The sequence below is a fragment of the Ursus arctos genome, unplaced genomic scaffold (assembly GCF_023065955.2).
Source record: "Ursus arctos isolate Adak ecotype North America unplaced genomic scaffold, UrsArc2.0 scaffold_25, whole genome shotgun sequence".
NCBI lineage: Eukaryota > Metazoa > Chordata > Mammalia > Carnivora > Ursidae > Ursus > Ursus arctos.
The window spans coordinates 10,252,507-10,274,525 of record NW_026622930.1 but is presented as its reverse complement, the minus strand read 5'-3'; the positions used below and the strand labels follow the sequence as shown (position 1 = coordinate 10,274,525).

Here is a 22,019-nt window from a genome sequence, read left to right as displayed (position 1 = left end):
GGATATAGCATAGAGCCTCCTGGAAGGTCCTCAAGGGGGTTAAACGAGGTGAAGTGGGTAGAGCACCTACCGCAGTGCTTGGTACCCCCAAAGCTCAGAAGGGCTTAGATAACAAATGTAAGTCACTACAGTGTAAACATGCACCTTACAGACCAGGGGACTTCGGTCTTGCATGAACAGTGTTTGAAATCTGCACCTCACAGCTGCCTAGTTGGCCCCGCCTCGCTCACCTGGTCCATGGGTAGAAATGGGTAGGTTGGCGGTTGACACACGTGGACGCAGTGGCCTCGGCAGTGGTTGGGCCCCGAGTCTTGTCAGCCAGGCTCTGCTCAATGGCCATCTGGACCAGCTCATCCTCGCTCAGGCTGCTATACAGGCTGTATTCCTCATGCCCGATGGCACGCTGTCTGCCCCGAGCACTGATCTCCGCGGTCATCCTCTTCCCCCGCTCACCTCGGCCACCAGAGGAGGCACTCCGTGGGGAGGAGGAAGCAGCAAATTAGAAAGCCCTGTGAGCAGACCAAAAGCATCCTGGTCACTAACAGGTCTTTTGCAAGAGAATTATGTTTACCAACAGGGAAGGCTGTGCTTTCCTCTGGCAAGCTCGCAATCATTTTTTATCCAATCATGTTGTCATTTGAACCACCCAGACACCCATTCATCTACACATCTATCCATCCACTCATCTTCTCATCAGTCCGTCCACCTCTTTCATCATCCATTCCATCATTCACCCATCTGTCCATTTGTTCATTCTCCCATGTGTCCATCTGTCTACCCATCCACTCATTTACCCAACCACATGTGTCTATTTACCCAATGATCTGATCATCCATCCATCCAACCATTATCCATCCCCTGATCTATCTGCCCACCTACCTGTCCATTTATCCATCCACCTCCCATCCATCCACTCATACCTCTATTTACCCAACCAATCATCCACTCATCCACCATTCATTTTTCCACTCCAGACAGCTTGTCTACCCACGCATGCATGCTTCATTAACTGGGAGATCACTTAGTGGGCACCTACTTTGTGTCAGCCCCTCCTCTAAGCCCTGGTGATACAACAATGATGCCAAGGGACAAAAGTCCCTGCCTTCAGGGAACTTACACAACAGTGCTTACAACCCGTCCTTCCAGTTACCCGACAACATCCTATGCCAGCATTCCTCCTCATCTCTGTGCTGTGCTAGGGCTGAGAATGTCGGATGGGCCACCAAACCAGACATGCGCCTGCCACGTCAGTGTGCTCGATCCAGTTAAAATCAATCATGACAGTAATTTGCCATGTGAATTCCAAGGACTCCCTTCCTTACAAAAAATTGCCTCAGGGAGAAGTGAACTTTGGTTGAATCAACTGATTTTAGGAAATGAAATAAACTCACTCAGCCTGTTTTTTGTTTTGACTGGCTGACAAGCAGTGCGACTGCGGGTCAAAGGTTGTTAGCCCTAGCAGGACATGAGAACCACAGGAGGCCATTTAAAAAATACCCAAAATACCAGTGCTATAATTTGGTTGGTTTGGCAAATATTCGCTCCCCTCTTCTCAGCGGCCAGGCATCCCCCCTCTCTTCTCCATTGAGACTGGCCTTGGCCATGTGACTTGCTCTGGTCAATGAATGTTGGGGGCACGATAAAGCAGCCCTTTGACAGGTGCTTGGGCGTGGGCCTTGCCCTTCCGGAGCACCAGGAGAAGAGCTCCCCATTGGAGCCACCGCCCATTAGCTGGGCTCCAGAGTGAACCGACCTGGGGCAGCCTGAGCCCAACCTGCACAGGGGAGCCCCACCCAGCAGACCCTGCACCCTGAAGCCTATGTCAACCCCTCTGCGGCAACCTGCAGACCCAGATCATGAGAATCAATGCTTATTTGGGGTGCTTATCTACCCAGCATTCTTGTGGCTCTAGTTAACTGATCCCCGAAAGGCTAGGCAAGGTGCTTCACAAAGAGGATATCCAAGGGCCAATAATCAAATGTAAGGATGCTTGACTTTCTAAGTGTTTGGGAGGACACTCAAATTAAGATCCTCGTACAGTACTACTCTCTACCCAACAGCATGGCTCAAGTGGAGGGATGCCTGGGCGGCTCAGTCGGTTAAGCATCTGACTCTCAATTTTGGCTCAAGTCATGATCTTGGGATCGTGAAATCGAGCCCCGTGTTGGGCTCCTGGCTGGGCATGGCGTCTGCTTGAGATTCTCTCTCACCCTCTCCCTCTGTCCCTCCCCCACCGCATTGCACACACTCTCTCTGTCTCTAAAAAAAAAGAATGGCTCAAGTGGAAAAGATGAGCACTAGCAAGTGTTGAAGAGGATGTGGGGCCACGGGAACGCTCACCACCGCTGGCAGGAGTGGCGAATGGTAAAACCACTTTGGAAAACCAATGGCGTTTGCTAAAGCTGAACCAACACATCTTGTGACCCCAAAATTCCATTCCTCGCTCTGTGGCAAAGAGAACCACGTGCAGGTATTCCCCGTAAGACAAGTTCAAAAATATTCATCGCAGCGCTAGTCATAATAAAACCAAGTGGCAACTACCCAAATGTCTATCGGCATTTGAACGGGTCACCGCGTTGTGGTATATTCCCACGATAGCCTGTGTGCCCCAGTGAAACAGACGGAGCACGACGGCTCACGACAGGAGAGGCTCACACAACCACAGCGAGCAGAAGAAGGCGAATAATGAAGAACATGTGTACGTGATTCAGTCTGTGTAAAGTTCTAGAACAGGCAGACTACAATAAACTATGGTGGACCTTTGGTGGTTACTAACGGGGAGGAGATACGAGGGAGACTTCTGGGGAGCCAGTCAAGCTCTACTTCTTGATCTAAGTGGTTACAGGATTGGTTGGCTCCGTTTGTAAGGACGCTGTTCCTGTCTGATTTGTGCACTCCTCTGTGAGCACATGATCCCGAAACAACACATCTACTTAAAAGGTGGGGGCGCCTGGCTGGCTCAGTCAGTAGAGCAAGTGACTCTTGATCTCGGGTTGTGAGTTCAAGCCCCACGTTGGGTGTGGAGCCTACATAAAAAGAAGAAGAAGGATTTTAAAAAGAAAAATAATAATTAAAAAGTATATATAATAGGTTCTAAAGGGTATTGGTGCTTGGACCCCGTCTCAGACCAAGTCAGTCGGAATCTCCGGGAGTGTGGCCCGGCTATGACACCTCTCTGAAAAGCTCCGCCTGTGCTCGGGAACCACCACTTTGGAGAAGGATCGATCATAAAGCAGGAGTAGAGGGGGGACTCCCGTGGTGTGGGGATGGGGCAAGGGGCAGGACCTGACACTGGGCTAAGCTCTTGATAGACACTCTCATAATTCTGGTAGCAACCCGAAGAGCAGCAACTCTTGCTCTATAAAACACCAGCAAAGTTATTAGTAAGCAGACCTGGGCTTTCCAAACACAGCGGGGGGAGGCTGCAGGTGTGAAGACAGTGGATTAGCGGCGCGAAGGCATCTGGGACCAAAGATTCTGTGCCCTGCCACGGTCTGGCTGGTTATCTGTCATTGCCCTCCGTCTGCTTCTCTGCACCCATTCTGGCTGGCTTGGGCCCGGACTTCCTCCTGCCGCTTCAGCAGTGGCCTTCACGTGGTGTCCCAGCCCCACCCACCCACCGTCCCCTCCGTGCCCCGCAAGACCTCACCAAGTCCCTCCTGGGCCTGCGCCCGTGGCCTGGGCTTCCCCGCCCTTCAAATCTAGGTCTCACTCTCCCTACACCCTCTACCTCCGCACACCTGACCTTCCAGGTAAGGCGAAGACACACCTTTCCCCCAACACCCCTGTGGCTCCCACCCCAGTGCCCTTGCTTGTCCTGTGCCGACCTGTCTCCTTCCTTTCTACACTCTCAGAATCCATTCTCACTCTTCAAGGCCCAGAGCAAGTGCCTCCTCTTCCAGAACACCTTCCAAGAAGTGTTCTGCTGCGACAACTTCTCCCTCTGGACTGTGGTCAGAAGTCCCTATGTGGACTTGACCCTGGGTCCTCTTCCTAAGGCCATGGGAGGAGAAGCCCTAGTTAAAGTTTACTGTACCCCCCTGACCACCCACCCAACAGCTGGTTCCCCCAACTTCTCTGACAGCAGGACCTGGCTTTGTTCAGGCAAGAGTGAGTCCTCGTCCCATGGATGAATCATGATGGTTCCAAGCACGTTGGAACAATCTTACCCCTTTGGCCAGTTTTGACTAGTTTAGGGTGGACGTAAGCCTAGCTTTGTCCAAAGACATATAAAGAAAATTCTGCTGGGACTTCCTAGAAACAGCTGTCCTTTTCCTAATGAAAGAGAGATCAGTGAAGAAAATAACTCCTTGCCCACATCCCTGCTTTGTGTTTAGAGGACTTGATGCTTGGTGCAGCAGCAGCCATCTTGTAACCATGAAGGGAACAGTGCTGGTACTATGAGTTTGACAGAGTGAACGATAGGTCTTCTGGGTCTTTCACTATATTGTTGATCTGCTGAACCAAAGCACCCATCCTGGCCTGCTTGTTAGGTAGAGACTGAAGATCCTTCTGGTTTAAGCCAGTGTTGGTTGGGTTTTCTGTTATATGCAGTCAGAATCATCTTAATGCATGATTCTCAGGTCTGGTCAAGAATCTTGAGAACATACCAAAGCCCTGATCTCACCCCAGACCGATGGGCTCAAAGCCTCCAGGCTTCCCTGGAGTTCAAGGCCTCCCTGACAATTTTAGTGTATAGCCGGGCTGAGAACCCTTTTCTAAATCAACACGTCAGGCAGCCATGCTAGTTTTCCACACTAGGGGAGGGGGAGGCGGAGGGGCATTGTGACCTCAAAATCATTTTGTGCCTGATCGGGGCGTTATCTATTTTTGCAGCAACTTCAGCATTAGTTTTGTTTATTGTAAAAAGAGCCAAAGACTGGGAATCACAAGACCTCAGTTCGCGTACCAACTCACCGCGAGCACCTCTCTTCCTCTCTCAGGCCTTTGGTTTTTCCATCTGTTAAATGTCAGGATGGCCTAGAACACACCTTCTGACCCTCCAAACCCACGGGGGCCCAGCTGGCCCAGGGCCCCTTCCCAGCTTCCCTGTGCCTGAGGTCTGTGTAGGCCCAGGTCAGCCTTCAGGAGGGTGGGGAGTGAGCTCTGCCCAGTGAGAAGTGACCCCTCGGCTTCCCCTGGGCCCCCATTGTTGTGCCCCCATCCGAGGGCATCTGCTCCAGGCCAGGGGGCAAGGGGATGAACCCTGGAGAGGGACAGAGACCTGGGTTACAGTCTCCATGTTGATACTAGAGTGCTGTGTGACCTTGACCAAGTCCCTACCCCTCTCTGGGGCTCAGTTGTCCCCTTGCAGAAACCGAGGTTTGGGTTTCCAAGTGCTCTTCTAGCTCCTTAGCTTCTATAACTCTGTGCGACATTTGGTTTATCTTTGTGCTATAAAACCCCAAACTCTGTCCCTGAGGGTCCCCTCTGGCCACCTTTACAGGTCTACCATATGCAAAGGGCTTAGCCTTAGTGGTGGGGAAATAAGGAAGCAGGTGGAAGTAGAAGGATCTCAGATCCAGAGGTCAGGAGCCCAAAGTCTAGTTTTAATTTGCAACTGACGAGCTAAGTCACCTTGGTTAAATCACTTCCCCTTGCTGGGCCTTAGTTCCTTCAACAGTAAAAATGGGAGTGAGACAACCCACTTCGCCATGTTGTAGGGGCCATCTTTGCACTGGGGCGGCGGCTGTGTAAGAGGTAAAAGCATTTGACAGGAAGCCCTCCCAGCTGTCACCCAGGCAGCCACGGGCCCTGCAGACTGGCGTGGGCTGATCAGAGGCGTATGGACAGCACCCGGCTACCTTGCCCCTTCCCTGATGAGATGCCTGTGGGAGGAGCCAGGTAACAGTCACCCATACCTGCCATCTACTACAGCCAGTTCCAGACTCACCAGGCCCTCCCCCTCGGGTCTGGCAGCATCCAGAGACTTCCCTGCTTTTCAGTCATTCCCCGGCATGGCCCTGATAACAGCTCGAGAAAGTAGGAATGTTTTTCTGTTGAATTGACATTAATTCTTCTATACCTCCACTCCTTCTGAAAGGACCTGATGCCCCGACGTGATTGTTCCCATTTTACAGATGAGGCATAAGGTTCAAGGAGGGGAAGGGAAAGGTTTGCACAAGGACAGAGAGCTGGAAAGCTGGGATTTGGAGCCCCAGTGTTCCTTCTGGGAATTCCAGGAACGCCATCCGAGTAACTGGCACACACCTGGGCTCTGAGCAGGCAGGGCTAACACTGCCATCCTCAACCAGCCCGGCCACCTGATCTGCACCTGTGCACGGAGCCCACATCAGGCTCTGGCCAACCCGGAGGAAGGCGCACACAGACAGGCGAGGCAGGGGGTGACCTTGAAGGGACCCTGATGGAGAGGGTCTCTGCCTTGGAGAGGGCGAACTCCCCCACCCCGCTGTGAGCCCAGACTTCTCTTGCTTTTCCCACTGAGATCCTCAGCCTTGGAGGGTCCTTGGGTAAATCATGTATCTTTAGTCCCCATACGTGCAAAATAGAGACACTAGTAAGTACTGTCAGGGGGTTGGTGTGAGAATCAAGGGCTCAGGCATGCCTGCCAGGGACACGGGGGCCCATCTCTTGGGGGCGTGGCTGGGGCTCCTCAGTCCCAGCCTGACGAGCAGTTATAAAAGCAGCCCGTGGGGTCAGCTTGACCAGGTTCAAGCCACGGCTTTGCCAGTTATTCGCTGTATGATCTCCTAGAATCTCAAATTGTCCATCTATAAAATGGACATAGTAAGATCACCTCTATCATGTCAGAGCGAGGGGCTGTGAACCTGGGAGAGGCCCTGTCCTTTTGGCCTCAGTTTCTCTCCTCTGCACGCTGCCTAGCTTGATTTCTGAGGCCTCTGCCTGGGGCTGGGCTACCTTCTAGGCCTGAGTCCTGGAGAGAGGCCAGCAGTCCCAAGGGACCTGTGAGAGGCTGACAGGAATAAAAAAAATAATCCTTTCCCAGAGAAAGCAGGAGGCCGGTGGCTTTGCCCAGGCAAGCGAGGCGCCTGCAGGGGGAGCAGAGTTCAAGCGTGGCCAGTCCAAGGCCAGCTTGGAACAGGGAGACCAGAGCCACCCTGGTGCTTCTAGGGGCTCCTCCCTTACCCCCTTTGCAGCGCCCCAAACATTGGCTCCAATGGAACCCTCTCCCCAGGGGGCATCTGTAAAATGGGACAACAGTGACTGCGACCATTCCTTGAGTTAGCACATGCAAAGCACTCAGAGCAGTACCCAGTCCATCCGTAGTCAGTGCTCCTCTAAGCTGGGCCTCAGTTTCTACATCTGTGAAATGGGCATAGAAACATGGGTCCTTTCAGGACTGTGCCAGGATTAGCATTGGAAAAGTGGTCCTTCCCCCCCTCCCCACCCCATTCCTTCCTTCTCCACAAGTCCCAGCTGGCTGACAGCCAGGGTCTGCCTGGGAAGTGACAGTGGGTCCCTGACTTCCGTGCATGGGGTGGGGTTTCTGGGGCTGTTTGGGGGCTGCAGTGGGAGGAGTGACTCCCAGAGTGTCTTATTGGAAAACTGATGGTGGGGGCATGGCTGAGAGGGCAAGGGGCAAGGAGGAGGACTGACAGTCGCTGTCCGAGACACCAGGCTCCCTTGCAGCCAGGGACCTGGGTCAGAAGTGTGAGCCTGGACAAGCTCCTTCCGTCCTTAGACTGTTTGTAGATGGAGCCTTACTTGTCCACCTTCCTGTTTCTCTTGCCTGTCACCTGGCTAGTCATCCTTCCAGGTGGAAGTTTCTGCTCTGGATAAGAGGTGAGCGGCCTTGGGGAGATGGGGAGTGTAATCCAGGCCACCTTGCTTGGGCCCCAGGAGGGGCTCAGGTCAAAGCCCCAGGGTGGGTTTTTGCAGCCTGGCAGAGCTGACTGGCCTTACAGCGGCTGGGAGGTTGGGCCTTTTGTTCAGACTCTAAAGATTCTAAGAAGCCCCTCCCAGCTCTGCTAATCCCAGAGCCTTTGATGTCCTTTACGAGCTCCTGGCTTCTAACAGGCCAGGACTTTCCGGCTCCCAAGGTTGGGCCAGGATTGCTGGAAGTTACTGAGGGGAACTGCTCCCGGCAGCAGGCAGGCCTCAAGCCAACGGCCACCCCCAACACAGGCGCTCTCCCCGTTGTATGGAGGGGAAGCTGAGGCCCCCCACCCCGGAGGGGCCGGGACTGGCACGGTCACCCAGGTGGGAGGTGATGACCGGAGGTTTGAACCCGTCCAAAGCTGGCTCTGCTCCCACTCTACCATACCGCGAACGCTGCCCCTTGGGTGGGTCGGGGGAGACTGGGGCTCCATCTGAAGGGGACGTGAGTAAGCCTTGCTGTCTTGAATCTGCGTGAATCGCTCCCAGCGGTCCGGACCCTGGCACAAGCCTCGCTGGTTTATCTAGGTATTGGCATTCACAGAGGGAGTCACCCAAAACAGGAGGAAAGAGGGTGAGGAGAAGAGAGAGAAGTAGGAAAAAGGAGGGGGAAAATCTTTTTTTCGTTTTTTTTTTTTTTTTTTTTTTGCATGGAAAACGATCTTTCCCAAGGGGAAGCGTAAATCCCACATGGGCCCCAAGGTCCCCGATCTGAGGCAGTGCCTAGAGGACCAGCTCCGAGAAGCATCAACAAATGCTTCCGTTGTATGGCTTTGGGCCCCAAGCAATGGAACCTCCAGGTCCGGGTGTCAGTCGCCTTGGCCTCAGCCTCCCAGATGGAGGGCTCTTCTCTGACCTCCTGCCCAGCCCGGCTCTCCACACCCCTCCTGGCCCATCTCCCTGTCCTTCTCCTGCTGCAGCCAGGCCCATCAGCGGGGCTCGGGCACAGACAGGTCTGGGTGCCAGATTCCAGGCCCCAAGCCAGTTTCTGCCCAGAGCTCAGCAAACACTGCCGGGCTCCGCCACCTATGCGGGCAGCCTGGGGTAGGGGTGAGGAAGGGCGGGGCTTCTGGTGCAGGTCTGAGCCTCCCATGGCTCTGTCCCTCTGCAGCCCAAGCCCAGGGTTGCCCAGCCCTGTCCTGGGCACCAGGAGAGCGTGGGCCCTCGCATTGGCCCCTGGGTAGCAGGGGGTTCTGGAAGCTCTAGCTCCGGGCTGCACACTGGGACGGTTCAGTGGGGACAGGAGGGTCCTCCCAGCCCCGCTCCTCTCACCTGGACCCAACCTCAGGGCTGGCTGGAAATCTTTGAATTGGGATCCCATCAAAATCTTTCTCGTTTCTGTTTCCCCACCCCCCACCCTCCTGCCTTTATCTCAATTTCTTCTCCTCTTGGCTTGCCCTGCATTTCCTCTCTTTGTCTACCCCTCTCCTTTGTGTCCTTTTCTTTTAAAAATCCAGCGAATTAGGAGTCGGTTAACTTTGACGTCACCACCACCTCTCCGAAACCTCTCCCTCAGCTGCGAAGCTCTTCAGGGCTTCCTTGATATTCCTGGGCATTAATGAGTCTAAAAGAAGGTGCTGAGAATAAAAAAGATACAAACCAGTCCCGCGACAACCACCTCCCCTGGGCGGCCTGGGCCTCTGCAGCTCAGGAACGGAAGGACACTGGGCAGGTCCAAAGATATTTTTGTGTCTCCTTCGGGAAAACTCTCTTGGATCTAGTCTGTCCACAATATACGCGGACCTTATGATGCCCTGACCGCGCCAGGGACGGGTCTGTTTACTGCTGCGCTGGGCCCCAGGGAGGCCGTGGCGTTGAATGGGGACGCCAGAGGCCAAGAGGCTGGGATTTGATCCCCAACTCCAACAGTCCTAGCTGTCTGGCTCCAGGCAAGACCCTCAACCTCTCAGAAACTCAGTTTTGCATCTGGAAAATGGGAGTAACGATCACCTCTCACTCAGGAGGCCCTGGAGAAGAGTGAATGAGAGCAATCCCCTACAACCCTGGGCCAGAGCCTGGCTCACAGTCAGTGCTCCGTGAACGCCTGCGGGTATCAGATATTGATCACCATGTTATTCGTGGTAAGGTCACCCGGGGCGGAGTCTCCCAGGCACTCACAGCCGGGGCTGTTTGTGCAAGAATGGATGATGCAAACGAGAACAGTGCCAGGTGGGGGCCGCTGCCAGCTCCCGGAGGAGGCAGAGCTGTAAACAGTCCTGCCACCAGCTGTCGGGACCCATCCAACTGTTTTGGAAGGGACTGGGGCATCTGCCACTGGCTGCCTCCCTGTGCTCTGCCTCCTGCCTCCGCTGCAGAGGGCAGGGCCTATGGCTGCTAGGCTGGCCCCAGCTGTCTCTGTCTGGGCCCGAGAGCTGTCTCCACCCCTGCCTCACGCCCTGAGTTTCCCATATGTGAGGAGAGCCCTGCTGTCCTTCCTGTGCTGGGGAGGTGGGGGGCGGTGGGGCTTGGCCTCTGCTCTGCCTTGTGTCTCCTCGTTTACCTGGCCTCCCTACAAGGCGCTGCCTCTCTTCCCCCTCATCCCAGGCCATTCCCCTGGCGACTGAGGAGCAACCTGAAGTCAGATCCCACCTGCGCCTCCTTTGCACAAAAACAATTGGAAAACGTTCCCTCCTCTCGCCTGGCGCGGGGGGGGGGGGGGGGGGGGGGGGGGGGGAGCTGCACCACCCTCTCGCTTCCCTCCCCCCCGCCCCCCTGCCCCAGTTTTGTCCCCACTTCTCCCCTTCACGACCTTCCCTCCCCCCCGCCCCCCCCCGCCCCAGTTTTGTCCCCACTTCTCCCCTCTGCACTTCACTTCCCACCAACACCGCAGACCCACCCTGACGTGTCCGCCCGAGCTGCCCCTCCGCCTGGAGGTCCCTCTCCTGCCCCTCTGCCTGGTGACATCCACCCAGCTTTTCAAAATCTGTCTCCTCCCTGGATATGTCCTCATGCTCGCACACACACACACACACACACATGCACACACACACATGCACGCACACACGCGCGCGCACGCACACACAAGGTACCCTTGCATCTCTGCAATCCTACAGCGCTCTGTTAAATCTCATGGAACGTCTCCTTCTTCACATTGTCTCACAGTCTCTGTTTGCCGATTGGACACCCCCCTCCCGCCCCCATGAGCCCCAAGAGGTTGCAGGTACAGCTCCGGGCACCTGGCTGCTATCGCCCCGCAAAACCACGCACACAGAGGTACTCCCTAAATGCCACAGGACATTGATGGCCACGTGCGCAAACATAGCTATCTATCCACCTGACCTAAAAGCCTTTCTGAAAGTCATCTGTCCCCCACAGACACTGCCCAAGGTCCACGGCACCCACAATAGCACCGCTGATAACCCCGCTCCGTTTCCATGTTTAGAAGGGCACAGAGGAGTGAAATTCGGAGCGAGCGTCCTCCAGGAGAATGTGTAAGTACATGCACACGGCTGATTCTCTGTCCCCAAGTCCAAAGTGAAAGTCCCCAGCATGCTTGATAACACAAGAGTCAGCAGAGAGAAAGAGAGACGCAGGCAAGGAGTCTTGACGATAAGGAGTCACCAACAAGCAGCACAGGGGTTAAGTCCCAGCCAAACAATCTTTCTCGAAGTCAGTGTAAGAAACTCGAAAGCATGCATTACCTGTTAGGCTCTGAAACAGGGGCACACAATTCAGGGGTACTACAAAGGGTTTTCTTGCGAGTGCCTTAATTCAGAACATGGTCCCTGAGTTTTCCTTCTGCCCTGGCCCTGAGCTCCTGTCTGCTCTGCCAGGCAGATCTGAAACGCTTTCCTCTGAAGCAGGGAGTTTATTTCGGGCCCACCGCATGACCAGTGATGGCAAGCCAAACTATAAGATGTTGTGCATCTCGGATGTCCTATTTGAAGATCGCACGGAGGAGGCCGTCCCGCCGCCTTCCGTCCCTCCACGGTGCGTCAATTACGTACCTCGCGGCAGAGAGCATCTCCGAGCACTGGCCCTCACGTGACGTCGTCATTTGTGATCCTTGACATGGAGGCCATATATGGGTATGTTTCTGGAACTCCCCAGGAGGGAGCCAGAGAGGAGAGACACAGGGAGGGTGAGAGACAGAGAGAGAGAGGGAGAGAGGGTGGGGAGTCAGAGCCCAGAGATTAGGAGACAGAGGGGGAGGACACTGGGGGACAGGAGAGGGGAGGGAAGTGCAAAGAGGTGATGGAGAGGAGGAAGGAAAGGAAGAGGTGCAGGAGGAGAGGGGATGAGGCATAAATGAGAGGGGAAAGAAGAGGTCATTGGGGAAAACAGGGAAGCAAGGGAGAGGGACACTGAAATAATCCGGGGATGAAAAGGGAGCGTGGAAGACAGAAGAACAGAGGGAGAGAGCCGTGGGGTCTTGGGGTCTCGGGGACAGAAGGGGGAGGGAGAGGGCGAGGGGAAGGTGGGGGAGGCAGGGAGGCTGGGAAGAGGGCAGGGAGAAGGACGGATGGAGGGAAGGCGGAGAGGCAGAAGATGAACAGGAGCAGAGGGAAAAGAGCGGGAGGGAAGTCTATTTGGGTTTGGGGATAAGCGGCCTTGGCAGACACCTTGAGCATGCCCCGGGATCCAGCTGCGGGCTGTCATGGGATGGGGCTGGGCTGCAAAAGACAGGGGAACCAACGAGCAAACAAACTAGCACGTGCACCAGCCTTGGCAGCCGCACATAGCAGAGGGAAGCCTTCCTCCAGCACACAGCCCCTGTTTCTGGAATAGAGCGAATGGCACAAAATGTCAGCATCAGGTGGCAGAGACATCCTCAGCCACACGCACTGAGCATCCAGGATGCCCCTGGCACGCTGCCAGGCAGCGACATCCCCACTGGCTGGAGGGAGGGAGAGGACTGGTACTGTCACTTGGTCCGTTTTTCTAAATGGAAAATGATTTCAATTTCAAAGGCCCTTTGCCCTTGGAGGATATTGGATTTACGACCCCCTAGCATGATTTTCTTATCAAGTCAATCGCAGGAGAACCTCAGGATGCCTTTACAGTCTCTTGGAATGTTCCACCTGGAAATAAATCTCAGCGAATGCAGGGTACCCTGGGTTCTGGTTGAGTTTCTGGACGTCTGATCTGGTCCCGGGGATTGGACAACATGATCAGTCCCAGGCTGTCTCCCAGCTACTCAGCTCTGGCACCTGCCAAATCATGTCATCGCCCCAGCTGGGGCTGCTACAGTTGGTGGCCCCTCAAGGTTAGCTCATGCTCAGCCCCTCCCAGACCTTTGTGCCAAGGTCTGGGTGTGAGAGAAGAGCAGTGAGGGAGGGGCCATCCAGGTCTCTTTACTGTTTGGGGATTTTCCTTGGCAGGAGGAAATTCTAGAGGGTCCCGCTGCTTCCATGGGCCCCCTGCCAGGGGTGGGGCACAGGTTCCTCTGCTCTCTAACTGCCCAGACCCCCTCCCCAGATGTGGCCTCGGGGCGGGCCACGGGCAGGCACAGCGTCCCTTCTCAAAGTGGCCTTCCGCCTTACCCCTCTCTCCCAATCCAGACAATCTCCCGTCGTCGAGTCAGCTGGAGAAGCTCACTCTCCAAACCCTGTTGCCTTGTGCCTCCACTCCGCTTTTGAAAATCAAGAGCCTAAATCGTGGGTAAAGAGTCACGGGGAACAGAAAGTGCGCTGGGGGTGGCCAGCAGCGGGAGGGTCTAGCCGGGCACACTTGCACTAAAATATGGCATCATCTGTGGGTGGGGGGCTGGGGTAACGGGGTGACGGCCATGAAGGAGGGCACGGGATGGAATGAGCCCTGGGTGTTGCACGCACCCGATGAGTCCCTGAACTAGACCTCTGAAACTAACGATATGCTATATGTTAATGAATTGAATTCAAATAAAAAAAAATAAAAAAAAAATAAATGGCATCATCCTGCTGTACTCACACAACATTCCTGGCACCCCCACCTCACAGGGGGGGAAACTGAGGCTCAGGGGGTTGGGGAACCTTGTCCATCCTCCCACGATGTGTAAGTAATGGTTTAGATCTGAGCCACAGCTGCCTGACATAAAAAGCGGTGCTTTTAACCACAGCTCTACCCGCCACCCCCCTGCCTCCTCCCCCCATATAACAGGGGAATCCAAATGTTGGGGCAGAACAAGGAACCCCACAAGGTTACGAAAGTCAATGGATGAATGTTTGCTTTCCCCTGGGTCCTTACTTGTCAAAGTTGGGAGGCTTGACGCTGCAGTAAAGGTCCACAAAGCCCAAGCCAAGGACAGGTTGGCCTGTCTGTTGACATCACAGGCTGCTCCCTCCAGACTCGGCAGTGAACCCCATTAAACCTGCCTATGCCTGCCTCTACCCCAGAGACTCTCTATTGTTACTATTATTTTATTTATTTATTTATTTTTTAGAAAGGAGAGAGAGACAGTGAGGGGAAAGGAACAGAGGCAGAGAGAGAGAGAGAATCCTAAGCAGACTCCACACCCAGCATGGAGCCCAACACGGGGCTCGATCTCATGACCCTGAGATCATGACCTGAGCTGAAATCAAGAGTTGGATGCTTAACCGACTGAACCACCCAGGCGCCCCTCTACCCCACACTTTCTTATGAATTCATCTGAGTCGAGGCCTGAACAGCACTGATTTCTTACGACTTTTTATTAACGTATTATATACACATGAAAAGTACAGCTCACTAGAAAGTCACAAACGGAGGACACCCAGCATTTGCATCAAAGAGAGGACTAGCAGCACCCTAGGAGCCCCCCCATTTTGCCCCCCTCCTCTGCCCCACCTCAACACCACCACCCCTCTCCTCCTGCCAAGGGTGGGTGACCACTCCCCTGACCTCTGACAGTAAAGGTTGTTCTGAATGTCCTAAGAATAACACCACACCTGTGTCTTCTTTCATTCAATGGTGTGTGGTGAGATTGGCCCAGGTTCTGGGGTGTTCCTTCTCACGGCCGTGTGGTATTCCATGCTGACTACGCCCAGCTTATCTGTTCTGCTGGTGGGCATCTGGGCAGGTTGGGACAGTTAGGAATATAGAGCTACGAACATTCCAGTACGTGTCTCTTGGTGCATGCGTGTCCTCATTTCTGTTGGGTATGCACCTCAGATGGGAGTCGCTGGGTCATGGGATGGGCGTGTGTCCAACTTACGTAAAACTGTCAGTATTCCAGAGTTGTACCAATTTGCATTCCCGTCAGCCATGTATAAGAGTTCCAGTCACTCCATCTTTTTTCATATCATCCATTCTGATGGGCTGTGGTGGAATCTTGTTGCAGCTTTAATTTGCACGCCCCTGATGACAAATGACACTGAGCTTCCGAGAATCCCTGGCCTCCGTGATCTCTGGAGCCTGCCCAGGGTCTCCGACTTTGTATAAGACCCCAGAGGTGGGCCTGTGGAACGGCCCTCTAGGGAGCATTTTTATGGGGACAGAAAAGGGTAAAAGAGGGATGGGTAGATGCTGGGACTGAGAGCAAACAACTGGTCAACCTGCAGGGGAGCAGGAAGAAGGATGTGACCCCCAAGACAAAGTCCCCAGGGCTCTCACAGGGCACCAGGAAGCTTCTACTTTCTGATCCTAAATAGAACCCAGCCTCCCTCCCTCTCGAGTCCCCTATCCTGTTTCATTTTTCTCTATAACACTTACCACCCCCCTTACTTATTACGGATTGATGTCATTTGTGTATTGCCTTTCTCTCCCATCTAGAATAGTCTTGCTGTTCACTGCTGAGTGTCAGTGCCTACAACAGTGCCTAGCATACAGTAAGTGCCCATTAAGTAACCATTGAATGTATCTGCTGACATTCAAGCCACACAGCTCCTAGGTCTCAACTGGGGAGGGCTATAGCCTGCCTGCCAGCCTCAGCCTGACTCTTGGCCACACACACGCGCACACACACACACCCCTCTATTTATGGGAATTCAGATTAAAATAAACAAGAAGGGAAGCCTGGAAGGGATAGACCAGGTGTGTGCGTGTGCGTGTGCGTGCATGTGATGGGGAAGCAGGTCACAGAGCCCTACAGCTAGTAGGACCCAGAGAGGACGCCAACACCAGCACATTTTCCTATGACAGTGATACCTCTTCCAGGAAGGAGAGAAAGAGAGGAAGCGCCAGCTAAGTGGGAGGAGGGAGCTGAGATGTGGGTCAGTGCCAAGTCCGGGGACGGCTCTGATCCAGCAATGGAATATCAGCCGCTAAAATAAGCACCCTGTGGCCTTGGCATCCTGGCCCCCAGCCCTGGCTGCCTCTTGATATTAGTTTATTTTGGTTTCAAGAGATGAAGAACAGACAAGAGTGCAGTCCTCACCCTGGACAGCATCCTAGATGGGGGAGGGGGCGGACAGAGGACAGACGGCAGGCGGTGAGGTGGGGGCCCACAAAGGCCAAGTCCTGGGAAGGAGGAAGGTGCCTCTATGGAAAAGTTAGGAGGGGATCAAGGAGAAGGCAGAGACAAATCCCAGCCTTTCTTCCTTTCTTTAAAGTGGGTACTGTGTCCTCTGATGTGTGGCCGACAGTGTTTTCCTCTAGAACAATCTGGACCCCCTCAACCTCACAGCTCAGGGGGCTGAGGCAACCTCCCAGCTCAGGGGGCCATGGGAGAGAAGACAATCTTCCCATTTCTAGAGAGCAGAGTGGGGGCATGGCCCTCGCCCCTTCAGACGGGAGGAAGGGGCAGGCCAACCTCATGCCCTATCAACACCCTACATGTGGGGATGAAACCAGTAGGAGGAGGGCCCCTAGGGACTGGCAAAGGGCTGCCTGGTCCAGCCCTCTTCTCTCCAATGCCCCACGTGCATGTAAGGGGAGGAATAGTGGGATTTTATAAGGTTTCCATCAAAATGAGCAGACCTGAAGTACAAGCCTAATCCTGGGACGTGGGGCTCTTGATGCCGGCTGGGGCCTTCCTAAGCCATAACTGACCTCAGACAAGAGTGGCCTGGACAGAGCCACAGGACGGAAAGACATGGCCAAGCCATGGGCTCAGCTAGCCTCACTGCTCCCTACTCTGAATCCCTCATACAAACCCCCGACCTTCCTCGGCTGGCAGTGCTGAGCGACCCCTGCCCAGAGCGCAGAGTGAGGCCATCTGGCACGTGGCTCTCAGCCCCTGGGGAAAGACCCATCTGCTGCAGAAACCCTGGAGTCCAGGCCCATCTGTGTGAGAGTCTGACCTCCTCCAGTGGATGTCCTGCCCCTGGAGGGTGTTCCGGGCCTGGTAGGGACACGGCTGGGACATGCTTGGCCAATCCTGTGCAGATGATATCTTCCTTGTTGGGAGAGGCCGCCCACGTGCAATCCCAGGGAGCGCCACGCCGCCCCGTTTCTAGCACGGGCCTCGGGGTTACATAATCCCCGCCTATTCCTCCCTTGCCGAGGGACCCTGGCCACAGCCCCGCACCTCACTGAATCTGTCTCATCTTCGGAGAAAGATGGGAGTGACAAGTCCTCTGTCCGATGGCTCTTAGGGGGTTAGATGAGATCCCAGGGCTCAGCACTCCGGAGACACTCAGCCTCGGCTCTTCTCCCTCCGCACCTGCCACCTACAGGGGCTTGTGTAGGAGGGGAAGGCATCTCCCATGGGTCAGGTGAGCGTAGGCGGCCAGTGGACCTTGGGCTGATCCATCCTGGAGGCTGCTGGCCCTGTTGGCTGGTCAGGTCTCTTGGTCCCCTCCAGGGCCTGATGTCAAGGTGCCTGAGTCACCCTTGGGAACTCAGAAACAAAGTTCAACCCAAGTTAACTGCTGGGAACAGGTTTTCCGTGAACATCCACGGGTCCATAGCAGGGCCGGGAGCTTCCTAGCGCCCTTTGGTAGGAGAGAAAGTACTCCTGCGAGCAGACCCGACCAGTCAGCCTCCTTCCCAGGGATGAGCCACTGGCTGTGTCGGATGCTGTAGGGCCGGCTGGACACAGCAGCTCCTGGCTGGGGCCAGTCGCAGACCCATTCGCTCTGTAGCTGGGTGAAGAGGGGAAGGCAGATGCCTCTCTGGGTCCCTGGGCCGGCCACTCTGGAGGCAGAGCTCACAGGGAGCGCAGCTGTTTCGGATCTGGCAGCTGCAGGGCAGTGGACTGCTCCCAGGCTCCGCTCCTGGGGGAATCCAAAGTGGCCAGTGATGTGACATCACAGAGGTGTCAGCCAGCGCCACTGCTCTGGGGACAGCGCTGGGTTTGCTCTGAGGAGGAGGGCCCGGGTTCTGGGTGTGACGGGGTAGGGGGTGGCCCCGGCACCCCGCTGCATGGCTGCCCCCGGGGGCGGAGTCAGCATCCCACTGTTACAGGTGGAAACCCCAAGGCCCTGCTGGGACTTGCCTGAACTTGGTGACGGTGACACGTCAGCCCACACAGAACTGAAGGAGCAAAGAATGTGGGAACGGGAAGGTCGTGGGAGTTCATCTGCGCCAGCATCCTTTTTCTGAGGCAAGGGAACCCGGGCTGGAGCGCAGGAGGAGCCAAGGCTTTGTGGAGGCCACTGCTTCCAGAAACCCACTCCCGCCTTCTCCGCAGCTCCCTCCCAAGCTTACAGTGGGAGCTTAGTTGTCGATCGTCACATCTGCTGCGGACCCTACCTCCCCAGCTGTTGGGCAAATGGGCAGGAAGCCCACCACACCAAGGCAAGATGAGCTCAGCAGCTCATTTAAGATGCCTGCTACCCCCTGGAGAATCCCAGAAATACTCGGGTGGGGAGGACGTGGTTTACAATAGACCACAAGCCCCAGTGAACAACTAGAGGCTTCAAGCACGGGCAGTTTGGGGGTCAATGTCATTGTGCCTCATTGTTCCCAATCCAAGGGGTCAGGTTGGGGCCACTTCCAGCACAGGATCACTTGGGAGGTGACTGCGCTGGATCTCCCTGTGGAGCCCAGTGACCAAAAGTCCAGACTCTGAACGGTCATCCGCCAGCTCCACCACGTGCTCGCTGTGTGACCTTGGACCACTTACTTAACCTCTCTGGGCCTCGGCTTCCTGATATACAAAATGAAGAATGACAGTACCCACACTCATAAGAAAGTATCTATATCTTCCTTAGAGTAAAGACTTATAAATGCTAGTGGTTGTTATTAGTTGAAACTTCCTTATAGAGACAGAGGAGAAACAGTACTTCTTCACTGGGGACAATTTCCTCCCAGGGGACATTGGACAATTCCTGGAGACATTTTTGGTAGCCACCACTGAAGGGGGGGTGCTCCTGGCATCTAGTGGGTAGAGGCTGGGGATGCTTCTAAATATCTTATAAAGTCTAAAGAAACAAACACCCTACAAAGCGCAGAACAGCCTCCCCGGTATAGAATTAATGGTCCGAGCGTCCACGGGGCTGTGGTGGACTTGCCACGGGAAAAAGGCCGGTGGGAAGAAAATGAGGTCTGCACTGAGTGGATGAGGGGGAGGCTCCCCTTCACTCCTGGGGATGGCTTTGGGTTTCAGGAATAGCTGCCCTCGAGGGGGCCAGGTGTTTGGATTTCCAATGCCTTTGACTGTTACAGGACTGGCTCCTTGAACGGGCTCGTAAACCAGCCCTGAAGGTCACCAGCAGAGGGAAATGCAGTCGCGGTTTGAGAAAAGCGAAAGGAACAGCCTTGGCGATCAGTATGAAGGTTGGGGTTTCTGCATTTAGCAAGAAAGGGGGGTCCCCAGGTGGGTCTCAGCTCTGCTGGGCCAGGCTCCTGCCATCGGTGGTCCATGCAGACACGCGCACGCAGGTGCCCACCACGCACACGGAGCTCACATTCTTGAAGTGAAGGAGAGAGGTACATTTCACCCACCAGCTGGCACGACAGTTGGTGAATAACTAGTCTTACAAAAAAATTAAACAGCTGTTGAAGTTTCTCGTTTTCTAGAAATACGGCTCTCCGTGTCTTTCTTGGTGCGTGTGCGCACTTGCGTGCACATTGAAATGCTTGGACTTCGCCACCCGCATGCTGGTCTTGGCCCTTCTGGAAAGTTCTGCGCAACCCTATACAAAGCTTTCCCCTCTCCGGAGCCCTAACTGGAGAAGAGGCGCTGTGAAGACTACAGACCCCTGCAAACTGTGAGTGTCTGTGAAACCAGAGCAGGCAGCTACACACGGGTACCTTTGTTCTCCGAGATCAAGAATCCTGCTTGTCAGTTGGAGTTCAAATCAAGCCTACCTACATATTTTCAAAACAGAAACAGAAAATGGGATAAGAACAACTTTGGAAGAGTCCCTGAATCCTGGGATTCCACCTCTCATCCTATGTAATTTCCAAATAATGGCCGTTGACCAGAATTCATTTAGCGTGCTTGCTGCCGATCTTTGTGCACGAAGACGCTCTCACACCCATGCACTCTCACCGTGTTGCACGTGACCCAGGGAGGCTGGATCCCCATCCCCCCCCCCACCAGCCCCTGGGACCCCTGGCATGAGCGGACACCGGGAAGGAGGGCATGATGGGGAGTGGGTGATGGGACCGTCCCCATCTTACAGCTAAGGACGTGGGGGCTCAGAGACTTTAAGATACATTTCCAAGTTAGTACACGGTTCAGATTTTTTAAATTCCTTTCTCTCTCTGTGCTTCCCTTTGTCCCTTACTTCCCAGTTTTCCTGGTGCCGCAGACGCCGGCCAGCATCGGCTCCGAACTGCACTGTCATAGCTCCTGGCCTGGCCCCTGAAGAGCGTGTGACCCGGGCACACACCCACGCCCGCGGCAGCCAGGACTCGGCTCGGGTGGGGGCGGACGGCCTGCAGCTCTCGGGCGCTGGCACTGGGCTCCTGGGATGGGAACGGACTTTTCTGTTGATGCAGGGCCTGTTCTGTGGCCCCTAGGTCCTCGCCCTTCCCTTGGGGCCCCTGGGCCTATATTTACCAGCAGTTTCGGGCTGACAGGAGCAGGTGTCTGCCGTGCGGAGAGTCTTGGGGGAGAGTGCTCTGCGGGCTGCGGTGCCCAGCGGCCAGCTGTCTGGCTCGGGCAGTCCAGGGGTCTGTCTGGCCAAGGGCGGCTGCCTTCTTTCCCGTCTGTCCTTTCCCGAGGGCGGGAAAGGCGGATCCTGGGAGCCTCTAAACAGGCCCAGCTTCCTGCCTGTTGCCTCCGAGGCCCCTGTGACCAGCCCCGCACACCTTCCTCGGCCCCTCTTCTCACTCAACGCCCCCACCCTCACTCCACCTGCCTGCACACTGGGCCCTTGGACCCTCTTAGACTTGAACGCCCGCTCCCTCCAGCCCTCAAGCAGGTTCCACAGAGCAGGGGTGCGGGGTGGGGCAGACGGGTGCTGCTCCCGCTGAGTGTCTGGTGCCCCAGGCGGCTGATCGCCCCCGCCCCAAGCAGGCCCTTCTCACCTGTTGGCTGGGGTGACAGCTAGCACCTTTCTCACGTGGCTGGTGTAAGGCTGACCTAAGAAAAGCACCGAGAAGTCTAAGGCAGTAGCTGCCTGAGGCAAGGGCTCAGTACCTGTGACTCCTATTTCCATCCTCAAGGCACAAAGGAAAGGCCATGAGCCCTAGTAAGAGCCAGAAGCAGTGTCAGCTGCTGGGATGTGCAAGCCCTACCTGTTGGGAGGCACGGCCTTGATCAGAGAGAAGAGGGGGGCAGGGGGCAGAGAGGAGTAAGAGGAGAGGTGGGGGCAGGGAGGAGGGGTAGAAGGAGGGATGGATCAGGGAGGAGGAGTGGGGGCAGGGAGGAGGGGTGGGAGGAGGGATGGATCAGGGAGGAGGAGTGGGGGCAAGGAGGAGGGGTGGGAGGAGGGATGGATCAGGGAGGAGGAGTGGGGGCAGGGAGGAGGGGTGGGAGGAGGGATGGATCAGGGAGGAGGAGTGGGGACAGGGAGGAGGGATGGGGGAGGTCTTCCAGCAAAGGGGATGCTGCTGCCCTGAGTCTTGGTGGAGGAAGCGTGTGTAGGTGCACAGGTGGGTGCCGGGCAGCCCGGGCAGAGGGCACAGCAGGAGCCAAGGTCCGGGCACTGAAGCTGGTGGCCAGCTTGGCCACCACAGGAGATGGGCATGGCCAAGTGCAGGCTGTGGGGAAGGGCGAACGTGGGCTCGAGGAGTTGGCAGGGCTGGACCAGGAGAGTTTTTGGAGTCATGCCAAGAGCCTGGACTATATGGGGGGTGGGGAGACACAAAGGGGAGTGGTGGTTTGGGGTTTGGTTGTTTTTTTTTTTTTTCTGGCAGACAAAACACTGACTCATATATCAGCCCAAGGTCAGCACGCCAGGGCAGCAGGTAGCTCTGCTTCTCAGTCGGTG

General features: G+C 55.3%; 1 protein-coding gene across 2 annotated transcripts in view; it reads right to left on the bottom strand.

Moving 5' to 3' along the window:
• The window catches only part of ASB2 (ankyrin repeat and SOCS box containing 2), a 37,519-nt gene extending 25,692 nt beyond the window's left edge, over nt 1–11,827 (bottom strand). The window contains exons 1-2 of one of the 2 annotated variants that reach the window (XM_026515384.3): nt 11,499–11,827; nt 231–509 (exon numbers count right to left, since the gene is read on the bottom strand). In XM_026515384.3, the coding sequence (XP_026371169.1) occupies nt 231–436 (206 nt within the window). In that variant the 5' untranslated portion in view covers nt 437–509; nt 11,499–11,827. Of the gene's footprint in view, nt 1–230; nt 510–9,457; nt 9,543–11,498 lie in introns of those variants that run through there. The other variant, XM_026515382.3, reaches the window with a different exon arrangement.
• Between the last annotated feature and the right edge of the window lie 10,192 nt (nt 11,828–22,019).